Source organism: Chanos chanos, chromosome 9 (genome assembly GCF_902362185.1).
Source record: "Chanos chanos chromosome 9, fChaCha1.1, whole genome shotgun sequence".
In the NCBI taxonomy this organism is placed as follows: domain Eukaryota; kingdom Metazoa; phylum Chordata; class Actinopteri; order Gonorynchiformes; family Chanidae; genus Chanos; species Chanos chanos.
Genome location: NC_044503.1, coordinates 39,620,677 through 39,641,536, shown reverse-complemented (window position 1 = coordinate 39,641,536; position 20,860 = coordinate 39,620,677). Strand labels below are relative to the sequence as shown.

The window sequence follows — 20,860 nt, the reverse complement described above, 5'->3', positions numbered from 1 at the left end:
TTAAAACATAACCTGTTAAGGACAGAATAAACATATTTTACAGTTTCTGGAAATATTTTATGGACTGTGGCATTTTGAAAGCTTTTGTTGCCAGATTCAATCTTAGAAACAGAGTATGGAGCTGACAGGACAATTAAGTTCAAGGTTCACAAATGAAGCATGACTAATACCTTTCTGTCTTCTTTATTTAGTTATGCCATCTGATCTTGGGAATGACTACAATCAGAAACGAGCAAATATGCAAATATATTTCTGTATATGTATGCATGAATATTTAAATCTCAGTGGACAGATACACAAACATATGAACTTTTGTGTGGAGGGGCAATGCTAAATGACAATATTCACATAAATCTTCTTCTTCCTCTTCTTCAAAAAAAGAAAATCTTGCAAGAGCAATTAGAATTCATCTTGTCATCTTGTTTTAAACATTGGCTTCATTGCTGAACAGTTGGGAAGCACTTTTATAGAACAGTTTCACTGGAACTGTAGAAACCTGTTCTGAGACGATTCAGAGGTTTATGTGATAATGAAACAAGGGAATGTTGTACAATCTTTTATTTTTTTCTTAGTCCCTCATTGAGACATGATTGGGCTCAGGGCTGAGTCAAAATTCTTGTCAATGTCGTGCATCAGTCATGCATCATTTAATTACATCGGTTATCTGACGTTGTCTTTTTTCATATTCTTAATCTGTTGTTTACAGAGTTCGTGAGATGCCTGGAAAGGAATGCACAGATGAATTTCCAAAGAGATTTAAGGCGTGGCTTTCGGGGGGATATTAATACTCCACGAAACACAGTGTTCACCACACACCTGAGAGGAGCAAATCTCATCCTACCTACTGGTAAGAATCAAATAAAACCTTTTAATTCGATTTTCAGGGTGACATGGATGAAACATGCATATATTTTATTTTCTTCAGTGTCTGTGGCATGATGAACTGATGAATTCTGTGACATACTTTATTGCATTAATCTCTCCTAGAGAAGTTTGTGATCTTTAGCATCCATCAACAAACTAAACTACACTGAAATCATGGCCAGCAGCAAGGGTAAGACCATATTTCTTCACAATCCAACAAACCAGTTCTGTAATTTCTATCAGTGAACCTGCCCCCCCTCACCCCCTTTCCAAACAGAAGTGATGCTTCATCGCTCGGCTTTGAATGCAGAGGTCATAAATGAGCTGTTACCATCAGCACAGCGGATTGCTCTACTTTACCATGTGTCCTATCTGTGTCTGGCCGGCTTTCCCAAACTGGAGAGGCTGCTCCGGAGCAGGGCCCTGGAGACTCAGCTCCTCTTTGGCTCCTCAGAGGCTCTCCTGATTAAGGTACCACCCCACAGGCTTGTCAGGTCTCCACACAATTTTGAACACAGTTCACTGTGTCTGTGTATGTGTGTGTTTGATTAGTACTCGTTAGATAAGAAAATATGTAACAGTAAATTATGAATTATGTTTTTTTCTCTTTTCTATTTTCCCTGTTACTGAAAATTAATTTAATGTTGCCTCTCAAAACTATTAGATGTGCAATAGAGAGCAGTAATATATCTATATATAAAATTTCCTCTTTATGAGGATTCTGGTAAAGGTCTACAAAAATGAAAACTTTGACAAGTAATGTAAAAAAGCTCTTTGGTTGTATATCCATGTTTTGCATTAGGTTTGATGACAGAATACTTAAGCTCCTTTTCTCTTTTCCACATTCATACAGTGTATTGGTACCAGTGACAACTTGGTGAACTCGTTGTTTCCTCTGCTCAAAGCAGCAGTGGAAAAAAACAAGCCCACACTCGCTGTGAAGTACCTGGAGAAGGCAAAAGCTTGGATTACCAATATCATCATTGAAGTTGATCAGATTGTGGAGAAGTAAGACTTTTTGTTTCTTCTCTACACAGAATATGGACACAACATCTGTTCATGCACAAGAAAAGAATGAAAACCAGCTGCATATTGATTATTGCTAGTTGAAGATAAAACCGCTCTCCACTGTTTGCATAGAGATATGAAGATCAGCATTACTGTTGTAGCATCATTGTTTTAACTGTTATCATTAGTGGTGTACTGTCTTTATGGTGCATCAAAGGTTTGTTTAAATTATTAGAATGACTCTATACAAAATCAGTCTCTGACACAGCTTTTGACATATTTGCATAAATATTGAAATATAGAAGGTTTTTGCAGTGTTCCAAAACTTTTGGATGTGTACTAAGCTAAGACAAATCAATACATTATAATTGCATTTTCTTACCTGCAGTACTACTGGGTACAGTTACAGAACCTCCTCTTTAGCACTCTGTCTGTAATTCTGTGATGATTTAGGCTTATTAAAGAATGGAGAAGGGATAAAACAGAACTATGGAGATAACACAGTGAACATAAATAACTGACTCCTCTTCCGATCCTTTCTCATTTAGATATAATTCACTCAACAAAAATGTTGCCACAACCACCAGTGATGTTATCACTGCAAAGGTTGAAACTGACGAACTGATTGAAAGTGTCGGCAATGAACTTGAAGCAGCCGAGGCCATTTTGAATCAGTACAAGGCTAAGCTGGAAAAGATTACTGACGATTTGGTAACTGTTGAGCGAAAATTAAATGACAAAAGCCATGAGCTTGAGAAACTTGTCAAAGATATTTCTGGTAAGAACACTGCTGTTGGTATCGTGACTTCTTTGGTGCCTTTTGTTGGACCCTTAATCAACGCCATCTACAAAGCAGCCACTGAACCAGGGGATAAAGCCAAAATCAAGGCCTTGGAGACTGAGATCAATAGAATCATTTCAGAGAAATCTGAATTGAGACAGAAGGAGTGGGACCTACAGAATGAGGTGATCAGCTTGCAAATGAAGGTGGCAAAACTGAGAATAAACTTGGGTGAGAATCAGAAATCAGAATCAGAATCGCATTCAGGCAGAAAACAATAGGACTAAAATCTTCATTCTTCACTCAGTCAGATTCAAATTAATTTTCCAGTTTGAAGAAGCTGAACAATTCATTTTAAATCTAGTATTTTTAAACATTTTTTATCCGTTTTCACTATATTTTCAGGTTCAATTCCATCCCCAGAGCATCTTGATGAGGTTCAGCTTTGCCTCTCCAGAATTCAGCAGATTCTGGTTCAGCTACAAAAATTCTGGGAGAAAGTTGGTGCAATGCTGGATTACCTGAAGGACAAGACCTTTGTTGGGGAGGAGTTGACTGAAGAACTTTTAGACTTCAAGGATGAATTTTTGCAGTCAATCACCACGGCCGAAGAGGTAAAGTGGCAAAATATGACAGCGTTTGAACAATCCTTACTGATATGACAAACATTAGTCTGGATGCTCTAATGCAGTGTTTCTCAATCCTGCTCCTGGGGGACCCCTGCTCTGCATATCTTCTATCTATCCTTGCTCCAAGCTGATTAGTATGATTAACATGCTCTTGATTAAATCAGGTGTGCTCAGCCAATCAAAAGAGCCACTGATGAGTTCAGTCAGCCAGGTAGAGCAGGGAAAGATGGAAAACGTGCAGAGCAGGGGTCCCCCAGGAGCAGGATTGAGAATCAGTGCTCTAATGTCACAGTAATATCAGCACTCAAACAGGCCACCCTTGTCACCTGCAAAGTCAACTGCTGGGTGTGCAATGATTATTGCTCAGTGTGCATAGGCAGCAGAGTTACTTCTGATTATTGTATATAATAATAATAATAATAATAATAATAATAATAATAATAATAATAATAATAATAACAGCAATAATAATAACAATAATAATAATAATAATCATCATCATCCTCATCCTCATCCTCATCATCTTTTTTTTTTTTTGGTGATGTAACTAATACAACCAATGGATGTACATGTACATATAACTGTAGAAATACCCGAGGGGTAATAGGAAATTCGGACTCGGCATTTAACCCATCCGAGCAGTGAACAAACACACACACACACACACACACACACACACACATAAACACACGTTAGGAAAAATAAAATGGAAGCGTAATCTTCTTTAAACTGAAGAAATGTATTTTCATTATAAATGTTACAAATAAGAAAACCAGAACTATACGATAACAGTATATATTACACTCTAGAACAGGCAAAAATATATAAATATATAGATAAAATAAATAGAAAAACACACAAGCACATATGTGAAAGAGGAATCATCTTCAATAAAATAAACCGAGGACTTATATTTTCATTAATCAGGCTTGAGTTGGTCAGGCATAATCAAACAAAGCACTGGGATGATGGGGGAGGGGGGCCACCATAATTCGTTTTATTATTTCGAGCAGTTACATCTTATATTGCTTGTAATGGTCTAATGGTGCATGTTGTAGTTATGCTTCATCTTAAATTTTGATAATTCATCATAATGATTATTATGATGATCATTAAGCTGTTTTGGTAGAATTGAAGAGATAAAATGAGAAGTAATAAACTGAAAATGATCTAAAACTATCTAAAGATGGCTAAAAGCTAAGCTGAAAAGATATGATTTTAGCTGCTTTGTAAACGTACATGCATACTGAATGTCTGATAAAAGTGAGTTCCAAAGTCTGGTGCATAAAAAAAAAAAAAAAAAAAAAAGAAAACTGAATGAGTTAACTGGGTATTAGCTACTGCAATCGCATACCACAGTAACACAATAGGATACCACGTTCAGGGTACAGCAGGGTTGTTTTGACGGTCATACACATTCCTTGTTATCAACATGAATTTACATTTTAAAACAAAGCAAATCAAAACAAAAACAAAGAACTAAAAATAACAAAAATCAAAAACTATGGCTTGCATCACTTTACATTACAGGTTTGGACAAAATTTGGAGCCGTATGTGAGAGAGCCAGCAGCGTATTCAGCAACCAGGCCAAAGATGCCTACAAGTTCCTGGAGGTCAGTCCTACCTCTCTCTCTAAAGAGGAGTGGCAGTGTCAGTATGATGCTGTGAAGGAGAAGCTGGAGTTGATAAAGCCCTGCTCACCTGCCCCTTTGGGGACTGGCACTGAGGAGTCTGTTACTGAGAAGTCTGCTACCTCTGCCATCACCCAGTAAACCTCATCGGACCAGTTCATCAGTTAATCGCATTTATCAGTTTCACTATTCAGTGACTAAAAAAAAAAAAAAAAAAATCAATGTTTGAGTAACAGTTGTGTATTGATCAACAGCTTCTCAATTGATGGGGTAATGCAAAACAAACTAAAATGAAAAAAGTGAATAAATGTTTTGTCTCTTATTTGGCGTTTGGATTATTGACCTGTTATTTTAAAAGGAAATTAAAAATGCAATAAAAGGTGTCACGCCCTGGTCCCTCTGTTCTCCCTCTAGTGTTGGGTCTGGGTTCTGTTTTCACTGTTTTCTCTTGTGTGTGCATCCAGCCTCTTTCAAGAGTCGTGACAAAAGGTATAACTGTCCAATAGATACAACAGATGTAAAAAGCAAAAACTATTTTTAAACTGACATTTCTTTTGAACTTTGTCCACACCAACAGTTGGGTCATCCCTTTTCTCTCCATTATTGTTAAATATGGCTACATCAAAACGTCTTCTGACATTAACGTCTCACCTGAGTCAATCACGGGTTGTGTCCTCCAGTCATACTTTGATCTCAAAAAAAAATTTGGCATTATCTTTCTATTAATCCCAGTTCAGCTGTAGAGTTTAAAGGATGAACAAAACAACAGAAAAAGGGTGGTTCCCAGAAAATGAGAGAGACACAGAAAAAAAAAAATTCCCCGGAGGCTAATGCAGTGAAATACAGAAAAATCAAGGTGTTTAGTATTCATAGAGCTGGCAGTGCTGGTGAAGTCAGATTATGTGAGACTGAGGAGCAGAAGCTAAACACAGAGGATGCAGTTGAGATTACCACTGGGGAGCAGTAACACTACGTTTGGACTAGCACAGCCATGGTTCACAGGCTAAGTCTGAGTCCCTGCATTTAGACAATAAGTTCAATAATGAAACTGATCATTACAAATTGTAGAGATAATATCATTAATCTGCTCTGATACTTGGTATATTACGCAATAAGAATTTTATAGACTGTTAAACTAGAACTGATTAGAGTTCCAAGTTTATTAGCAGCAGCAGCGTGTGGGGATTTTGGTAGAGGAAGCCCAACAGTGCTTGCCATGAAAATGACATGCACTGATCAGTGGTGTTGTGTGAATATCAGGTTACTGTGATTCGTACGCATGGCCAACAGTATAGCCTCTGAAGTGTTGTGCTAGCTGTTCTGTAGAAAAAGGTACTTTTATTGCTGGTTTTTGCACTATGGCATTATCTGGCATCGGCCTCCCTTTCTCTTTAATATGAAGTTGTGGCTCAATTACCAAAACTGACAAAATTATTTTGCCACATAAAATCCAAGTCAACATCCATGTCTTACTACTACAGTCATCTCTGACCAACGACTCACTGTCTGGCTGAAAGTGAGTTTTTTAGCTGCTCATGTCAGATGGTCATGATTTCTGCATTTCTGATCTGATCGGTGTGAAGACAGTGTCAGGCTGGATTCCCGCTCACCCCCTCCCCCACTTACAATCTACCATATGTTGTCATGATAGCCAAACATCTGTGGGCTTCCTCTACACACCCACTGGGCTTTTTTCCCTCTCTTTCACAGTCCAGTCAGGTTGGTACAACACTCAATGGTGACTGGCTAATTTTTGTTTAAAAAAAAAATGTGAGAGGAGGACAAGTGGGCGTGTACCAAGTCTGGCTTCCCCTCCACAGCATGTGTACATGCAAGCCTATCGTAAAGCCAGAAACATACGACATGACATTAAAAAGCCTTCCCGTCACCATAGTCCCAGTAAAAACATAAGGTAGGCTGCATAATCAAAATTGGAATACAATCATGTGAAAAGTTCCATTAAAATTTATTGCACGTGTTTTTATTGTTATAGAGACTTTCACATCTTAAGTCACTTCATTCTGAGGAAGCCTGGCTTCCCCTGGCCTCTGCTAGGAGTCTCCACGGTTAATCATACCTTCAGTCTCATAACTCTGTATACCCCTACTAGGACCCTCCGCTCTACGACCTCTGGACAACTGACGGTCCCCTCACTTCGGGAACCCGGCAGCCGCTCCTCCCGACCACGCCTCTTCTCCGCCATTGCCCCGAGGTGGTGGAACGACCTTCCCGATGCAGTCCAGACTGTGGAATCTCTTACCATCTTCCGCAAGAAACTGAAAACCCACCTCTTTAGAACCCACCTGTCCCCCAATGCCTTACCTCCCTTTCCTAAAAAAAAACCCAAAACAAACTTTGCCTTGTATCTGTGTTTGTCAAAGTATTCCGGGGGCGCAATACAAAGGGGCAAATTGACGCTCAGTCCTATTGTGATCTCTGCTCATGAGGTATTAGAAATTCGACTGATGCACTGATTGTAAGTTGCTTTGGCAAAAATCGTCTGCCAAGCAACTAAATTGTAAATTGTAATCTTAACTGGAGCAACGCTATACAACGCGTTTCTTAAGTTGCTATCTAAGGCATCAACCACTTCATTTAACGAACAGTGTACATTACATAGATCAAAAGAGTTTGTAAGTTCAGAAAAACGTCATTCTGCAGTGGCATCTAAGTACCGTTATAGAATTATGAATTTTTTGTTCCGAGACATATTTAACAGAGCATCAAAGAGCACACTAATGATCAGAGACAGTCATGTCAGACGCTAAATCATTATTTATGCTTATCCCATGTGATACCACCAGGTCAAGTATATTACCCAGCTGATGTGCAGCTTCAGTAACATGTTGTGTTAATCCCAGGCAATCTAAGGCATTCATAAATTCCATAGCCTTCAAGTCAGAACTGTTATTACTGTGAATATTCATATCTCCAATGAGGATTATTTGGTCATAACTAGTAAGAGTGATGGACATAAGCTCAGAGAATTCAGGAAGAAATACTGAGGATTGCTTAGGTGATCTGTATAGTGTTAGAATAATTATATGTGATTCAGGTTTGAGCGCAACGGCCAGATATTCAAAAGATGAAAATTTATCTAAATTAGTCTCAGTGTAACTGAACTGATTGGAGAAAATAACAGCAATACCACCCTCTCTTTCGTCCTGCTGCCAGGCGTGGAGTGGAGCTGGACCCAAACGCAAGACACAGTGATTGTAGTAACAAAAAGCAGGACTTTACTTACAAAGTGTAGATAAATAAACAGGTGCAAACAGGAACAAAGGCCAATAACGAAAAAAGATGCAGCCAAACAGAGTGTATGCAAACACAAACAGCAATAGACAAGGGGCAGGTCAAACACAAGGGCTTAAATAGAAGAGGAGAACTAAACAGGGGAAACATGATTGGCTCAAATTAACAGGGGTGAAACGAGGTTAATAAATAGAATAAACAGAATCAGGTGAGGGACGGAGACACACACGGAGCAGAGGCCCAAGACATTTCAAAACAAAAGTCCAAAAACGAGGTGCAGGCTGTGACACCTGCCTTGCTGATTGAATGAACCTATGCCATGATATTCATGTCCAACTTTGTGTGGGTCAAGGGTTTTACTGAGATGTTATGTAAGTTACTGAGCTTGCAACCAGCATTAAGGCCAGGCCTATGGTTTCCCTGCACAGTAGTAATAATGGAATGAATGATAAAGGCAAGGCATTGGTGCAGAGAGGTACAGGCATGACAGTGTTAGTAGGGAATATGGGTAGAAACAGTGTTTACCCGAGCCAAGAGCGAGGTAGGGCTACTTAACGCCGTGTTAGAATTGGGATCATTAAATCTATGTGTTACATGTGATACGAGTTCACAGCTGATTGGCATCGGACTCATATGCCAATTGTTCAAAGCCTTGTGAGACTGCACCACGAGTTCAGTATTATTGGTTAACAGTCTTGTTCCAGCTCTATACATCTTTTTCGGGTGTTACATCAGATTCTGTGACTCTAGTAAGCGCTGTTGACTCTGGGCAGTTTTAAATCGCTCACGCAGATGAGTTTGTTGTGCAAACAACGTAAGATCATAGATTGCAAACAAAAGAAGGTGAATGCAGAGTGGACGGAGTGTTTTGCCCACGAATGCTGGTTAATCACATCATACAATGCAGAAACCCTAAGACGCCATGAATTTATATTTAAGTTCCATTCCGTTTTGTCGTGATAACGTGTTATTTTTCTTTTTCTCAAAATGTCGGCTTATCTATGTCATTATCACAAATCAACGAAACTAAGTAAACAATGTATTGTTCTCCGGGGATATTGAATTAATTATGTCAGTATCACAGGACAAATAGTGCGTTAACACAAGTAAACCGAATTAAAATGTAAACTGAAGGCATCTTAGGGCTTTCTTTAATAACGGCTTAGCTGCTCACATTAGATTAAGCACAACACTGTTGATTGCAGAGTAGCCTAATTGTGGATTTCAAATGGAACCAACAACGGATTAAGCTGACCTCACACTGACAGCTTTAGACTACTAGTCAATTTAAGTGGGCCATCAGAATATGTGACGCCCCTGTAACTTGAGAGAAAATGTCTGACACACCACCCAAACCATTTCAGGTGACTTCTTTTACCTTCCCACAAATGACCAAAAGGCTGTCATCACTGGTCAACAGCCTGACTTAGGCGTAAGCAGTCACATATTTTGATAGCTTTCGTCAAAATATGTGACCTCACTGTAACTTGGGAGAAAACAACTGACACACCACCCAAACCATTTCAGGTGACTGATCTGCCCTTCTCATGTATAACCTAAAAACTGTCATCACTCTGGTCAAAAGCCTGACCTTGGTATGAGGGGTCACATATTTAGACAGCTGTCATCAGAATATGTGACCTCACTGTAACTTGGGAAAAATGTCTGACACACCACCCAAACCATTTCAGGTGACTGATCTGCCCTTCTCATGTATAACCAAAGCATTTTTACCACAAATGTAAAATAAATGTACCATTTAGTACCGTTGTGTAGTGCGATACACACTGATATGATATAAGTTAAAACAATGTATTCATTTACAATGAAGTGTTTTAATGTTTTGTGACAAATGCTATGTGATACAAATGATCGGAATAACATAAAAGTAACAAAAATCAGTACAACTTCTTAACTTTAACAATAACTTTAATATTACTATAACCTAAACAATAATTTTAATATTATCATAGCTTTAACAATAACTTTAATATTAAAGATCATAAAGGGAGGGGAGGGGGGGCTCAGAATTGGCCCGCCGCACAGCTGTAGGACTTCATGGGGTCATTCCTACACAGTATATATATACACTTTTAAGTCTACGGGTGCACATCATATATATATATATATATATATATATATATATATATATATATATATTTTTTTTTTTTTTTTTCAGTTTTAGGCGTTTCTCTCTCTCTGACTTGGAAATCCTTTACATTTACATTAAGTCATTAAGGCCCTTTTATCCAAAACAATTTCTAAAAGAGGCAGAGAACAAACCAAGCATACAGCCATTAAAGAGCTATCTGCTGCATAAGAACCAACGCAGTATTAGACCAGACACACATGCAAGAATGTTGAAGGAAAATAAGAGAGTGGATTACAAGTGCGTCAAAGGCTCCCATAATATAAACTATCATAATATAAACTATCAAGTACCTCCAGCAGCATAGTGATGATTCAGTGAGTCTCGGATGACTCAGTGAGTCCTCTGTGTCCAATTTCAAGTATCATAAAATAAATGCGACGTTATACCCATCATAGAGGGAAGGAAATGAACATCTTAAAAAGTCAGTGCACACAGGACAGTATAAACATCAGCAGAGATTGATAGTATTGATAAGGGAGTGTCATGACATGAACATCATAGAAAGATAAGTAACACACTGGAACATCTGAGCCGTCCAGACAGTAGGTAAGGGTGGAATATAGAGAAGTGGGTAAATTTGTGGCAGTGGGGGGTAAGGGTTTGACACAAAAGAAATGTTTGAGTAAAATAGACAAAAATAAACGAAAACACATGAAGGTCAAACATGAAGATGTTCTGATATGACTCCACTTGAAAGAGCAGCAATGAACAAAAAAGATTAATAAGTAAATTATTTGTCCAGCATGTTATTATATTTATGATAGAAAACAAAGTTCATATGTAATGTGTTTATTTATTGTCAGATAGAACAGTCACTGTCCACGCATACGCTTTATTCAGTATTTTTTTTTTCCCCATGAACATTTTGAGACAAAATTTCCAATTTTGTTTTGCGACACTGCCATCTAGTGGTGGGTTTGCATATCATCAACACATTTTCCATTAGCAGAAATATGTCCTAATGCTGCTTCTTAAACAAAAAATACATTAATGCAATTCTTACTGCTCTCAGATTATTCTGATTCTTAACTGCCTTTGACTCAGTGACATTTAGTTGGTAAAAGCCATCGAAGAAATGGTGTCTGTGTCTCTAGTCCACACCCAACAAAACTGATGTATCAGCCTAGCAACTCATCAGCAATCTCTCTCTTTGACTAAACAATCAAGACAGCATTTGAAAGTTCAGAATAAATCTAAATGTGTAAATATGAATCAAGGCCTTAATGTCATTCCGCTTGTTAACAGAGTATATCGATGTTGATTCTCATTAGCGCTAAATGTCTTCAGTCATCAAAGCCTGATAAACTTCTGCATACAACTACACATAAACCTCTAACCTTAATGTCATCACATTAATAAATCCAAATGATATCAAATAATGTACAAGAGTAGTTTAACGGCTGAACCGATCAGCCAGCCATGGTGATTAATTATAAGGGGAATTAGGAGTTCCATGTAATGAGAGATGCTAATTCTTAAAGACAACAAACTTCAGATGAAATGAATCATTTTCCTTTACTACATACGCACAGGAGAAGCACACTTCAGAGATGAAGTGCAGTTCTCTCTGAGGTTAAGGAGTACAGAGCTTTTCATACAGTGAGACAAACTTCCAAGGACATGTGTGGGAGTACACAAGATCATTTTTCCCATGGAGCACAGGACACTTGATTTTCGCTCCCAGGTGTTGCAGACACACAGAGGCCTTGTCTTCTGCATAATAAATGCTCAATGTTCTAACACACAGATATAGTAATGAAGCAAGCAGAATAGTCAGGAGGCACATTTTCCTTCTTAAAGTTACAATCATCATGCAAAGCAATATTTTTCCCACATTAGACACAGCCTTGCTTGCAGAATCATATTAAAACCTGAATATTTGAAAGTAAGAAAAAATTTTAATCGCACAGTCGATAATAATGAACTGTAATGTTTTTTTAATATAATTTCTTAGCTGAAAAAGAGCACGGCTGCACTCACAGAAGTCAAAACTCTTTAACTGGATCAAGATTTGAGGACCACTAGTCTGCCCCTAGGAAGAAGTGAGGATCCTACGGGTGCATTTACTATGATACATTCAACACACACACACACACACACACACACACACACACACTCATACATACACAGAATGTAGAGAATATACATATATATGCATGTGTATATATATATATATACACACACACACACACATACAGAAATGTTTCTAAAAATAATTCTTAACAGACACATTTTCCATTTTCTAGACAGAAACCCAGTGCAAGAAATTAGGTATTCGTGAAAACGTTAGTACATATTTCAGTTTCCTCACTGTGTCTAGTCTGATTAGTCTCTTACATGTCATGGATCTCTTAAGGTTGTGAAGCTGATAGGGTGGGGAGAAATTCATTGTCAGTCTTGTCACAGCTTTTGGCTTGAATGGATCTGTAGCACAGGACAACACAGAGAGACAAAAAAGAAGTTCAGAGAGCTACTACAGATGATTAACCCATCTTTCTGGAAGAAAGGTACTATAGAATTCCAGGGGTTATTAGAACATTAGGCTACATTTAGAATTAGAACATTAGGCTACATTTAGAATTATGACATGTCTATATATCAAATGTAGAAGTTTTGAGCAAAAAAAAAAAAGGGTGAAGTCAGTGACATTAAGTTTACCTCAGATATAGGCATCTTCTTCTTCCTCAGTAAATCCAGCTTTGACAGCATCTTCAATAGCTTTCTTTTCTTCAGGTGCTACAGCTGGTAGAATGGCCAGCAATTCTCCCTCAATCTTCTTCAATCTTACATCAGTACTCCTCTCAAAGGCTTTTTTGTTCTTGATGACCAGATGTAGAATACCTTTCTGTGCTTCATCACACCCCTTCTGTAGCTGCAGACGCTCAAGTTCAAACTCTGGTTTACTCGTATCCATGGCCATGAGTTTGCCCAGACTACTGATTCTGTCCATCAGGTACTTGTTGGACACGTCAGTGTAGGTTTCTGAGATCATGTGGACAAGACTGGCGATGTTAGATGCCTGGAAGGCCTGGTTGTAGAGCAGGTCTTTTGAGAACAGTTTGGCATTGTAAGACAGTTTCTGTGTCTTCTCGGATGTTGTGACAAAATTGTTGAGAGTTTTGCTCAGGCTGACCTTCACAATGTTGGACACCATTTGAAAGAAGTGTACCATCTTCTCCCACTGCACCTTCACTCTACCCATGGCATCCATACCTTTGACCAGCATTTCTATGGTGGTTTTGAAGTCAATCTCCTTGACTTCACAGTTTCTCATGGTGACCAAAATGTCAGTCAGCTCCATCTGGTTCTTCTCCATGTTCTCCACACACTTCTCATATATCTCTCTTGTCTGGTTCAGTTGTGCTCGGGTCTGCTCAATACGGAAGTGAGCATTCTCTGAGGCCCTTTCTCCTGCAGACTTTTTACCAGACCCTTCACTCTTATTCTCCTGTTTGTACATCATTGGTGGTTTTGGTGTCAAAGATGGAGACTTTGTGGCACTCTTGCTTTTGCTGTCAAAAGCACATGCTGATTTAATGAGCTCCTGCCAATTAGAGATGATCTTCTGTTTTTTCTCCATGCTACACTTGCCTTCAGGTGCACACATTGCAAGCTCCAAACAGATGTCTATTCCATTTTCACATAAGAGTATAGCTTGTAGTTTGGGTTTGCAGTCTGGGGACTTTTCCAAGCTGTTTTTAATCCTTTTAAACTGGTCTGCTGCGAAGTCTGTGTTTGTGTATTTTTTCTTCTGATCATACAGTTCCTTCCAGTCAATATTTCCCTCTTGAATGTAATGTCCAATAAGTTCTGCAGTCCTGAAAATTTCCCCAGACTTACTGTAGATATTTATTTTGTCAACTTCATCTGCTTCATCATCCTTACCTCTTATGTAGTCATATGTATCCTTCATTTTTGCTGATGCCTTACACACTTGTGCAACAGGTTGGGTAACAATGGATGTTATTGCATTTACTAGACCTGTTATGCTTTCTGTTAATCCTCCAACTAAATCCATGCCAACCATGCTCCATCCACTAGGAAGTGAATCCATTGCTTTCTTGTAGTTCTCTTGAGCCTCTCCCAGTTCCCTCTCCATTGTCTTCATTGCCTTCTTAGATCTTTCATTGGCTTCCCGTGATGCATCCTCCCTCATTTTAGCTTCTTCCATTTTTTTCTTGATTTCCCCCAGCTCCTCTCCATAAAAATGTTCTGCATTCACACATGCCTCCAGAAGTTCTTGAATGATATTGATGACATCAGTAAACTTTTCTTCTGCTGCACAGGCCAACTCCACACAGTCATCTGCGATTTCCCGAATGTTCCCCAGCTGGTCAGGCAGGTGGGCCTCAACAACCTCATCACTTCCCTGAAACAGGATCTTCACTACAGTCTTCATGTAGTCTGGTACAGTGAAAGTGTGAAGGCGGATCTGATCCATATTCTTATGAGCTTCATTAAACGCCCACCAGCCAGAGTTACACACTTGCATGAGGCAGGCACGGAATGACTCTGGGTATTTGATGTACTTGTAGCCGCCTTTGGGTGGGTTTGTGTTGATGGAGAAATCGGTTTTGGAGGAAATGAAGACCAGTTCCCCCATTATGGCTATGGAGAGTGGTGCTGGTGTGAGGTACTCCTCCCAGTTGGCATACGGTTTCATTATGAGCTGGGTGGTCTCTCTCATGTCCTGTGCTGTGGTGATACCCTGAGTCTTCTTCACAATTTCAGAAGCCATTGCTTTGCAGTTCTTGCTGTAAAAGAAGTTGATGTATTACAGAAGTGACCTTTCATTTTTGGGAAAAAAGGGAAATGCTTCATTGGAATTTTTACACCAAAACTTGATTCTCATCTATCTATGTAACAGCACAATATAACATGCACGTACTCCCTCTCACTGAATGATTAAGTCTGTTTGCAATACTGCAGATGATGAATGTATTTGACTGAACATTACATTTAAGCATCAGGGAACTGAAACCTAAGAAAAAGACATGTTCTTCTTATTGCTAAGATTATTCTGTAAACAGCTGCAGTATATTTCAAATCGAAATGTAAAGCTCTGTCTGTCAAACACAAACTTCCAGGGCATTGCATACCACTGAGTCAAAGGACAGAACAAAGTCACCCCTCTCAATTCTAAATATCTCTAGTAGCAAGATGGACAGCAGACAGTTGAATAACCAGATGTCTTTGTGCTTACAATTAATTAAACAAAAGTAATCAAAAACATTTATGTTTTTCTTTTTTCTTTTTTTTTGGGGGGGGGGGGGGGGGGGGTGGTGCTGAAAATTGTTAACATTGTTCATTTTTAAAAGTGATTTTTTTTTTTTTTAATTCCTATTGTAAAATTTTAATGAAAGAGATTTGTGCATCTGTGCTTTGTCAGATACTTAGCATATAGTGGTCTATACACATTTTTCATCACATGATAATCACTTTAATGGTAGACCCTTAATGCTTATACTTGGTGACATAGTGAAGACACATAGTGAAGACACATGTTGTATTCATGTTTGTGAAGAAAATGCTGTGCTGAAGTCACATACTTTGCGTTTACTGTCCACTGTAAATTTGCATTATTGTCCACTTCTACCAGAAAGATAACTGAATATTATAGCCTACCGTTTGGCGGGTGATGTGAGGTGCTCTGCTGAAAATGATTTCTTCTCTTCTGCTTGGTAAGACAGAAAGTTTAATGCAGTCGCACTAAACCCTTCCCCACCTCCCAAAAAGGAAATGGCATGTTGGGTTGGGGAGGGGTTTAGTTTATGGACACTTTCAGTTTCAGTACTTCAAACCCGCTGTGTGCTGCTGAAGAACTAATCAGTTCAACAGGCACTGAACTTGAAGAGCTAGGGTTGTTATCCTTGGCAAACTGCAGATTGAAGGAGAGATCCCTTGTGGATTGGATACATACAGTAAATCTACAGCATAACTTTATATAAACAGCAACAATAACTGCTGAAGCTACTATTACTACAACAACTACGACTACAACTCCTACTACTGCTAATACTGCTACCATTACTGAGACACACTGAGTGTGTAAACAGAGAGTAAAAAGACCAGATGGGCTCCTCCTGGCTCCAAACCACAGTCAGCAGATAACAGCAGTGCTGTCTGAGCCATGAACCTTTGTCCTGTCAGACAGAGTCTTATCAGGCTGACCTGTTCTGGAGACTCCTTTTACTGTTTGTAAACATTTCATATGAGTCGCCAATCTGAGGTGAATGTACCGCAATAAAACTGGTTAAGCGGCTGGTTCAGAGTCCATAACTGATGCAACATTAACCAGCATGTTTGTCAACGAGCCATCTAATAAATGTAACAAAGCACCTAAAACGTATCTAGACTCTCAGGGGTGCTAGCAGCTGGACAAAACATGTTTAGACATAAGCTTGCCGGTGAGTAGATAGCCAGATTGTCAGCTGGTTAGACAGTAGGTGTTTAGAGGTAAAATATTCTCTTTATCCTTAGATGATTGTTGAGGAGATGGTTTGTAAGCCCTTTATTTATGAAATCATGTCATTCTTCTTGCGTGAGGAATCTCTGGTGCATTCAGACTGCCTACTGGTGCTCTATCCTGTTTGCAAAGTGAGTTCACATGCACCCAATTAGCTCTGTTTTCCGAAGTACGAGATATTCACCCCAGATTATTGTAATTATTTGTCACGGTTGGATGTATGCGCAGATTAGTCACAGTTTTATTTAAAAAGAACATAGTACACTCACTCACTGATTATCTAAGCCGCTTATCCCGATTAGGGTCGCGGGGGGTGCTGGAGCCTATCCCAGTGCTCATAGGGCGAAAGGCAGGGAAACACCCTGGACAGGTGTTCTCAAACTTGTGGGGGTGAACATTCAGGTTTGTTGACAGGTTGCCACAACAACACAACACAAAGACAAACTAATTCCACACAGATAACAAGAGCAAAACTAGGAGTATTTATACAAACCAGAAAAGACTAAACAAACAGGAAACTAGTAACTGGACTAAGATTAACTAAGGAAACCAAAAAGTAACAGAGATGATAACCAAAACTAAGCACTGGAAGGGAAGAGAGAGGACCATGGCATGACACTATTACTATTCTGAAGGGAATAACAAAAGTGATGTTTGGGAATGTATCAAAGTGAGAGAGTGAGAGAGAGAGAGAGAGAGAGAGAGAGAGAGAGAGAGAGAGTTGAACCATGTGAGAGCCATGAGTGTTGTTCAGTTACACATGGCCTTATCAGGTTGACCTTTGTTCATGGTTAGCCTAGATGTTTAAAGGGTCTACAAGAGCAGACACTGTAAGTACCTAATTATGAAATTACTCATTTGTTTTACTCGTGTCAACTCCACATTCAGTTGGAATATGGGGGTGTGGATTAGTTTCATAAGAGTGACAGCAGGGTCTGCAGGAACAGATACCATTTACAGGAATGTGAAAGTGCAAGCATCATAAAAAAAGGCAATTACTCATTTATTTTGCTCATGTGAGCTCCACATTCAGTTGGAATATGGGGGTGTGGATTAGTTTCATAAGCAGGGTCTGCAGGAAAAGATACCATTTACAAGAACGTGAAAATGAAAGTACAAGTTCATATTCTGAATTTATTAGGAAAGTACCTTTTGTAGTGAGTTAACGGAGACTCGCAGTCTCTCTGGAGACTCGTTTTGTTAATTTTAACATTTCAAGCCAAAGATGACTTGTAAATGAACAAATTCAACATATTTGGTTCAATCTTGTATATGATGCCACGCCACAAAGCTGCAGTTAACTAAGCCAGCGTTTCTCAAACTATGACGTGCCATATCAGCGGGCGAGTGTCAGAAGCACCCACTACAATCTGACCGGTGCAGTGGCAGGGCTCTGCCGACCAGCAGTTACAATCGTTACTCTTTTCAAAGCAAGAAGTTCAGTCAAGGGGGCTAGGACCTGGCAGTTTCCTCACCCGGCCCAGTCCACGGATCAGAGTATGAGAAACTAAGCAACACTATGCTCGGGTCTTTCCTTCATGCGATGGCAAATGGTTGCACTTACATCGTGAGTACCCGACCTGCATCACATTATTATTTTTTTTAAAAGGCATTTTGTAACATGATCAAAATTCATAAGACTAAACCTTCTTTACACTCAGTTGGCCAACCTGAATGCCTGAAAATGTATCACTTATTTTATTTCTGCTTTCGGATTCAGATGCCGCCCTTGTGTTTGTGTTTACCCCAGTTCATCGGCTTGTTTACATGCAGCGCATATAAACGTCTTTTTAAACCAAGTAGCGAGTCGGTCATTCATTAAAACTGCGAAAAGATGCCGCTCCGTCACATTTCTGGCGTCTAAACTCTGCTCATGTAAAAGCTAACCTTGTCTTATGGCTTGGCGAACGGATTTATTTGAGACTGACATGGGTTATCGTCAGAATACGTCAGAATATGCGTTGTGCAGTTTCTTTTATCAAGAAAACAACAACAACAACAACAACAAAAGGAATAAGTCCAGCTTTGGGTGAACACCCTCTTGATTCTCTTATTTTCTTTATTAAAAAAAAGAAGAAAAATCGCAGTTAGTCTGTGGCCAGGTGTCTCTTTAGGACTGTCTAAAATTGAAGATGATCCAAACCTATTCAGTCATACTCCTGTTGATGAGAGAGTAAATGTTTTCATGTTTCATTCAGCTGATTGTGTGGAGGAGTAAAGTCATCTGATGAAGGGTACTCATCTTCACTAGGCTAACGTTTACAGTAGTCCCATAGTGAACGCTTGTTTCCCTCACAATGGTTCTTTGAGACACTTCCAAACGACCCGTCTGCCGGAAAATTTCATTGTCCTCTTTTAGGCCAGCAGGTGTCATTGGTATTCTTCACGGTGAATTTTAAAGCACGTTAAATATAGCTGTACATATTCCTACACATCCTGTTGTAACATTCGTTGGTATTTTTCTATCAATTAATTTCTGAAGTTTAATCAGCTGATCACATTTTGTTAGCCTCGTCCCAGATATCCCCAGATCAATTTCTTTTTACGTTTTCCACGTAAGTACGTGATACATCATGTCCTGTCAGATCAACAATAAAGTGTCATAGTGATCGAATTTGCAAGCAAAAGCACTGCATTTTCAATAACTAATAATACTAATTATTAATAATATTAATAATATTGTTAATAATAGCTTTATTAATTGCACATTTTACGATTGGTCATTCTTTCGTGTCCATCTGCCTGTCTTTAGTTGTAGTGTGCACACCTGAACCGCTTCCATCCCCCTTTCATTTAGGGATGAGTGAGTGATAGCCGTCGTCCCTGGAAAAGGATTTGTACGAACATGAAACAGGATGCAGTTGGAGTTGGAGCTCGTGCAGTAATACATTCTTCAAGGTCTCCCAACTAATGCTAGAGTCAGTCCTCAAAAAGGACAAAAAAATTAAGTCACAGCTCTGCCATCAAGCATCAACCAATAAGAGAGCTTTTCAGTGAACTGCTCGAACTGCTGGAACTCAGTGCATCAAAATTGAAGTAGATCATTTCTGTATCTACGTCACTTCCACGCAACTTTAAAAGAAGGCAGAAGTCTGCTACCCAGCTCACCCCGTGTGGAAGGCCATTCACTGCCGTGTCTGAGGTAGTTTCCAGTTGAAGTTAGGATCTGCTCTACGTTTTGGGGATGAAGTCTTACTTTTTGAAAAGAAGTATATTAAATGCATTTGTTGCACTCGTTTTTACAGTGGCTTAAAAAAATAAAAATTCTGGGGTAAATCCAACGTTTTTGGAGGGTGATTAAAGCTAACATGCTTAGCATGCAAGTTCTCGTCAGCTGAACATTAACATGAAGCACTATGACAACAAAACCATTAGACCTTCATGTGCAATCCCAACTCACTACAAAGTATGTTTTTACCTGGATACTTTGTGTATACATTAGATGGGTTTACCCAGTTAAATGCATCTCATAGTTAATGTTGTTTTGTTTTTTTTTTAATAAGAATTTTTGCTGTTATTATAAGGCTAAATGATCCACGTAGTTAAATTTTAATTAAAGAAAAAAAATTCTAATGTTTCAAGACACTGTAAAAGTACTTGCTCCCAGCAGTTTTTAAACTAATTACTTAAATATTTAATTACTTAAACCTAATGTTAAAAATGATCTTTTTTCCCCCCACATTTGTTCTCTCGTTCAGCTTTTCTTGGAGCACTCAAAAACTGTCTTGTATAGAAACCATGTCTGCCAGCAAAGGTAAGTGCTTTGATGAAAATACTGCATGGTAGCACCCATAATGCATTTACATAATGAAGGATCAAGGTAATGAAGTATGTGGTTCTGGTGACTGGTTAAATCAAAGGGGATCAAATAAAGATGTGATGAGTCTTGGTTTAAAGCTGCCCTGACCAACTTGATTCCTCTCTCTCTGTCTCTCTCTGTCTCTCTCTCTGTCTGATCAGAAAAAAAAACCTGGACCAACAAAATAGGCACATCAGTTTTGGTTATTGACAGGCTTTGCTCTTCCTTTCTTAGCAGACCTTAAAAGAAGAACTGTCAAGAGGCATGAAGCTGGAAG

General features: G+C 39.0%; 2 protein-coding genes across 2 annotated transcripts; one reads left to right on the top strand and one right to left on the bottom strand.

Annotated features, from left to right (window-relative positions):
- Window positions 1-1,038: 1,038 nt before the first annotated feature.
- Window positions 1,039-5,055, top strand: LOC115821783 (chromosome partition protein Smc-like). Its single transcript, XM_030785574.1, has 6 exons — window positions 1,039-1,054; window positions 1,142-1,335; window positions 1,718-1,872; window positions 2,421-2,884; window positions 3,059-3,267; window positions 4,813-5,055. The coding sequence occupies exons 1-6, from the start codon at window positions 1,039-1,041 to the stop codon at window positions 5,053-5,055; spliced, it is 1,281 nt and encodes a 426-aa protein (XP_030641434.1).
- A 7,922-nt stretch (window positions 5,056-12,977) lies between these two features.
- LOC115821782 (uncharacterized) lies at window positions 12,978-15,056 on the bottom strand. Its single transcript, XM_030785573.1, has one exon. It carries the CDS (start codon window positions 15,054-15,056, stop codon window positions 12,978-12,980), a length of 2,079 nt encoding a protein of 692 aa, XP_030641433.1.
- Window positions 15,057-20,860: the final 5,804 nt, after the last annotated feature.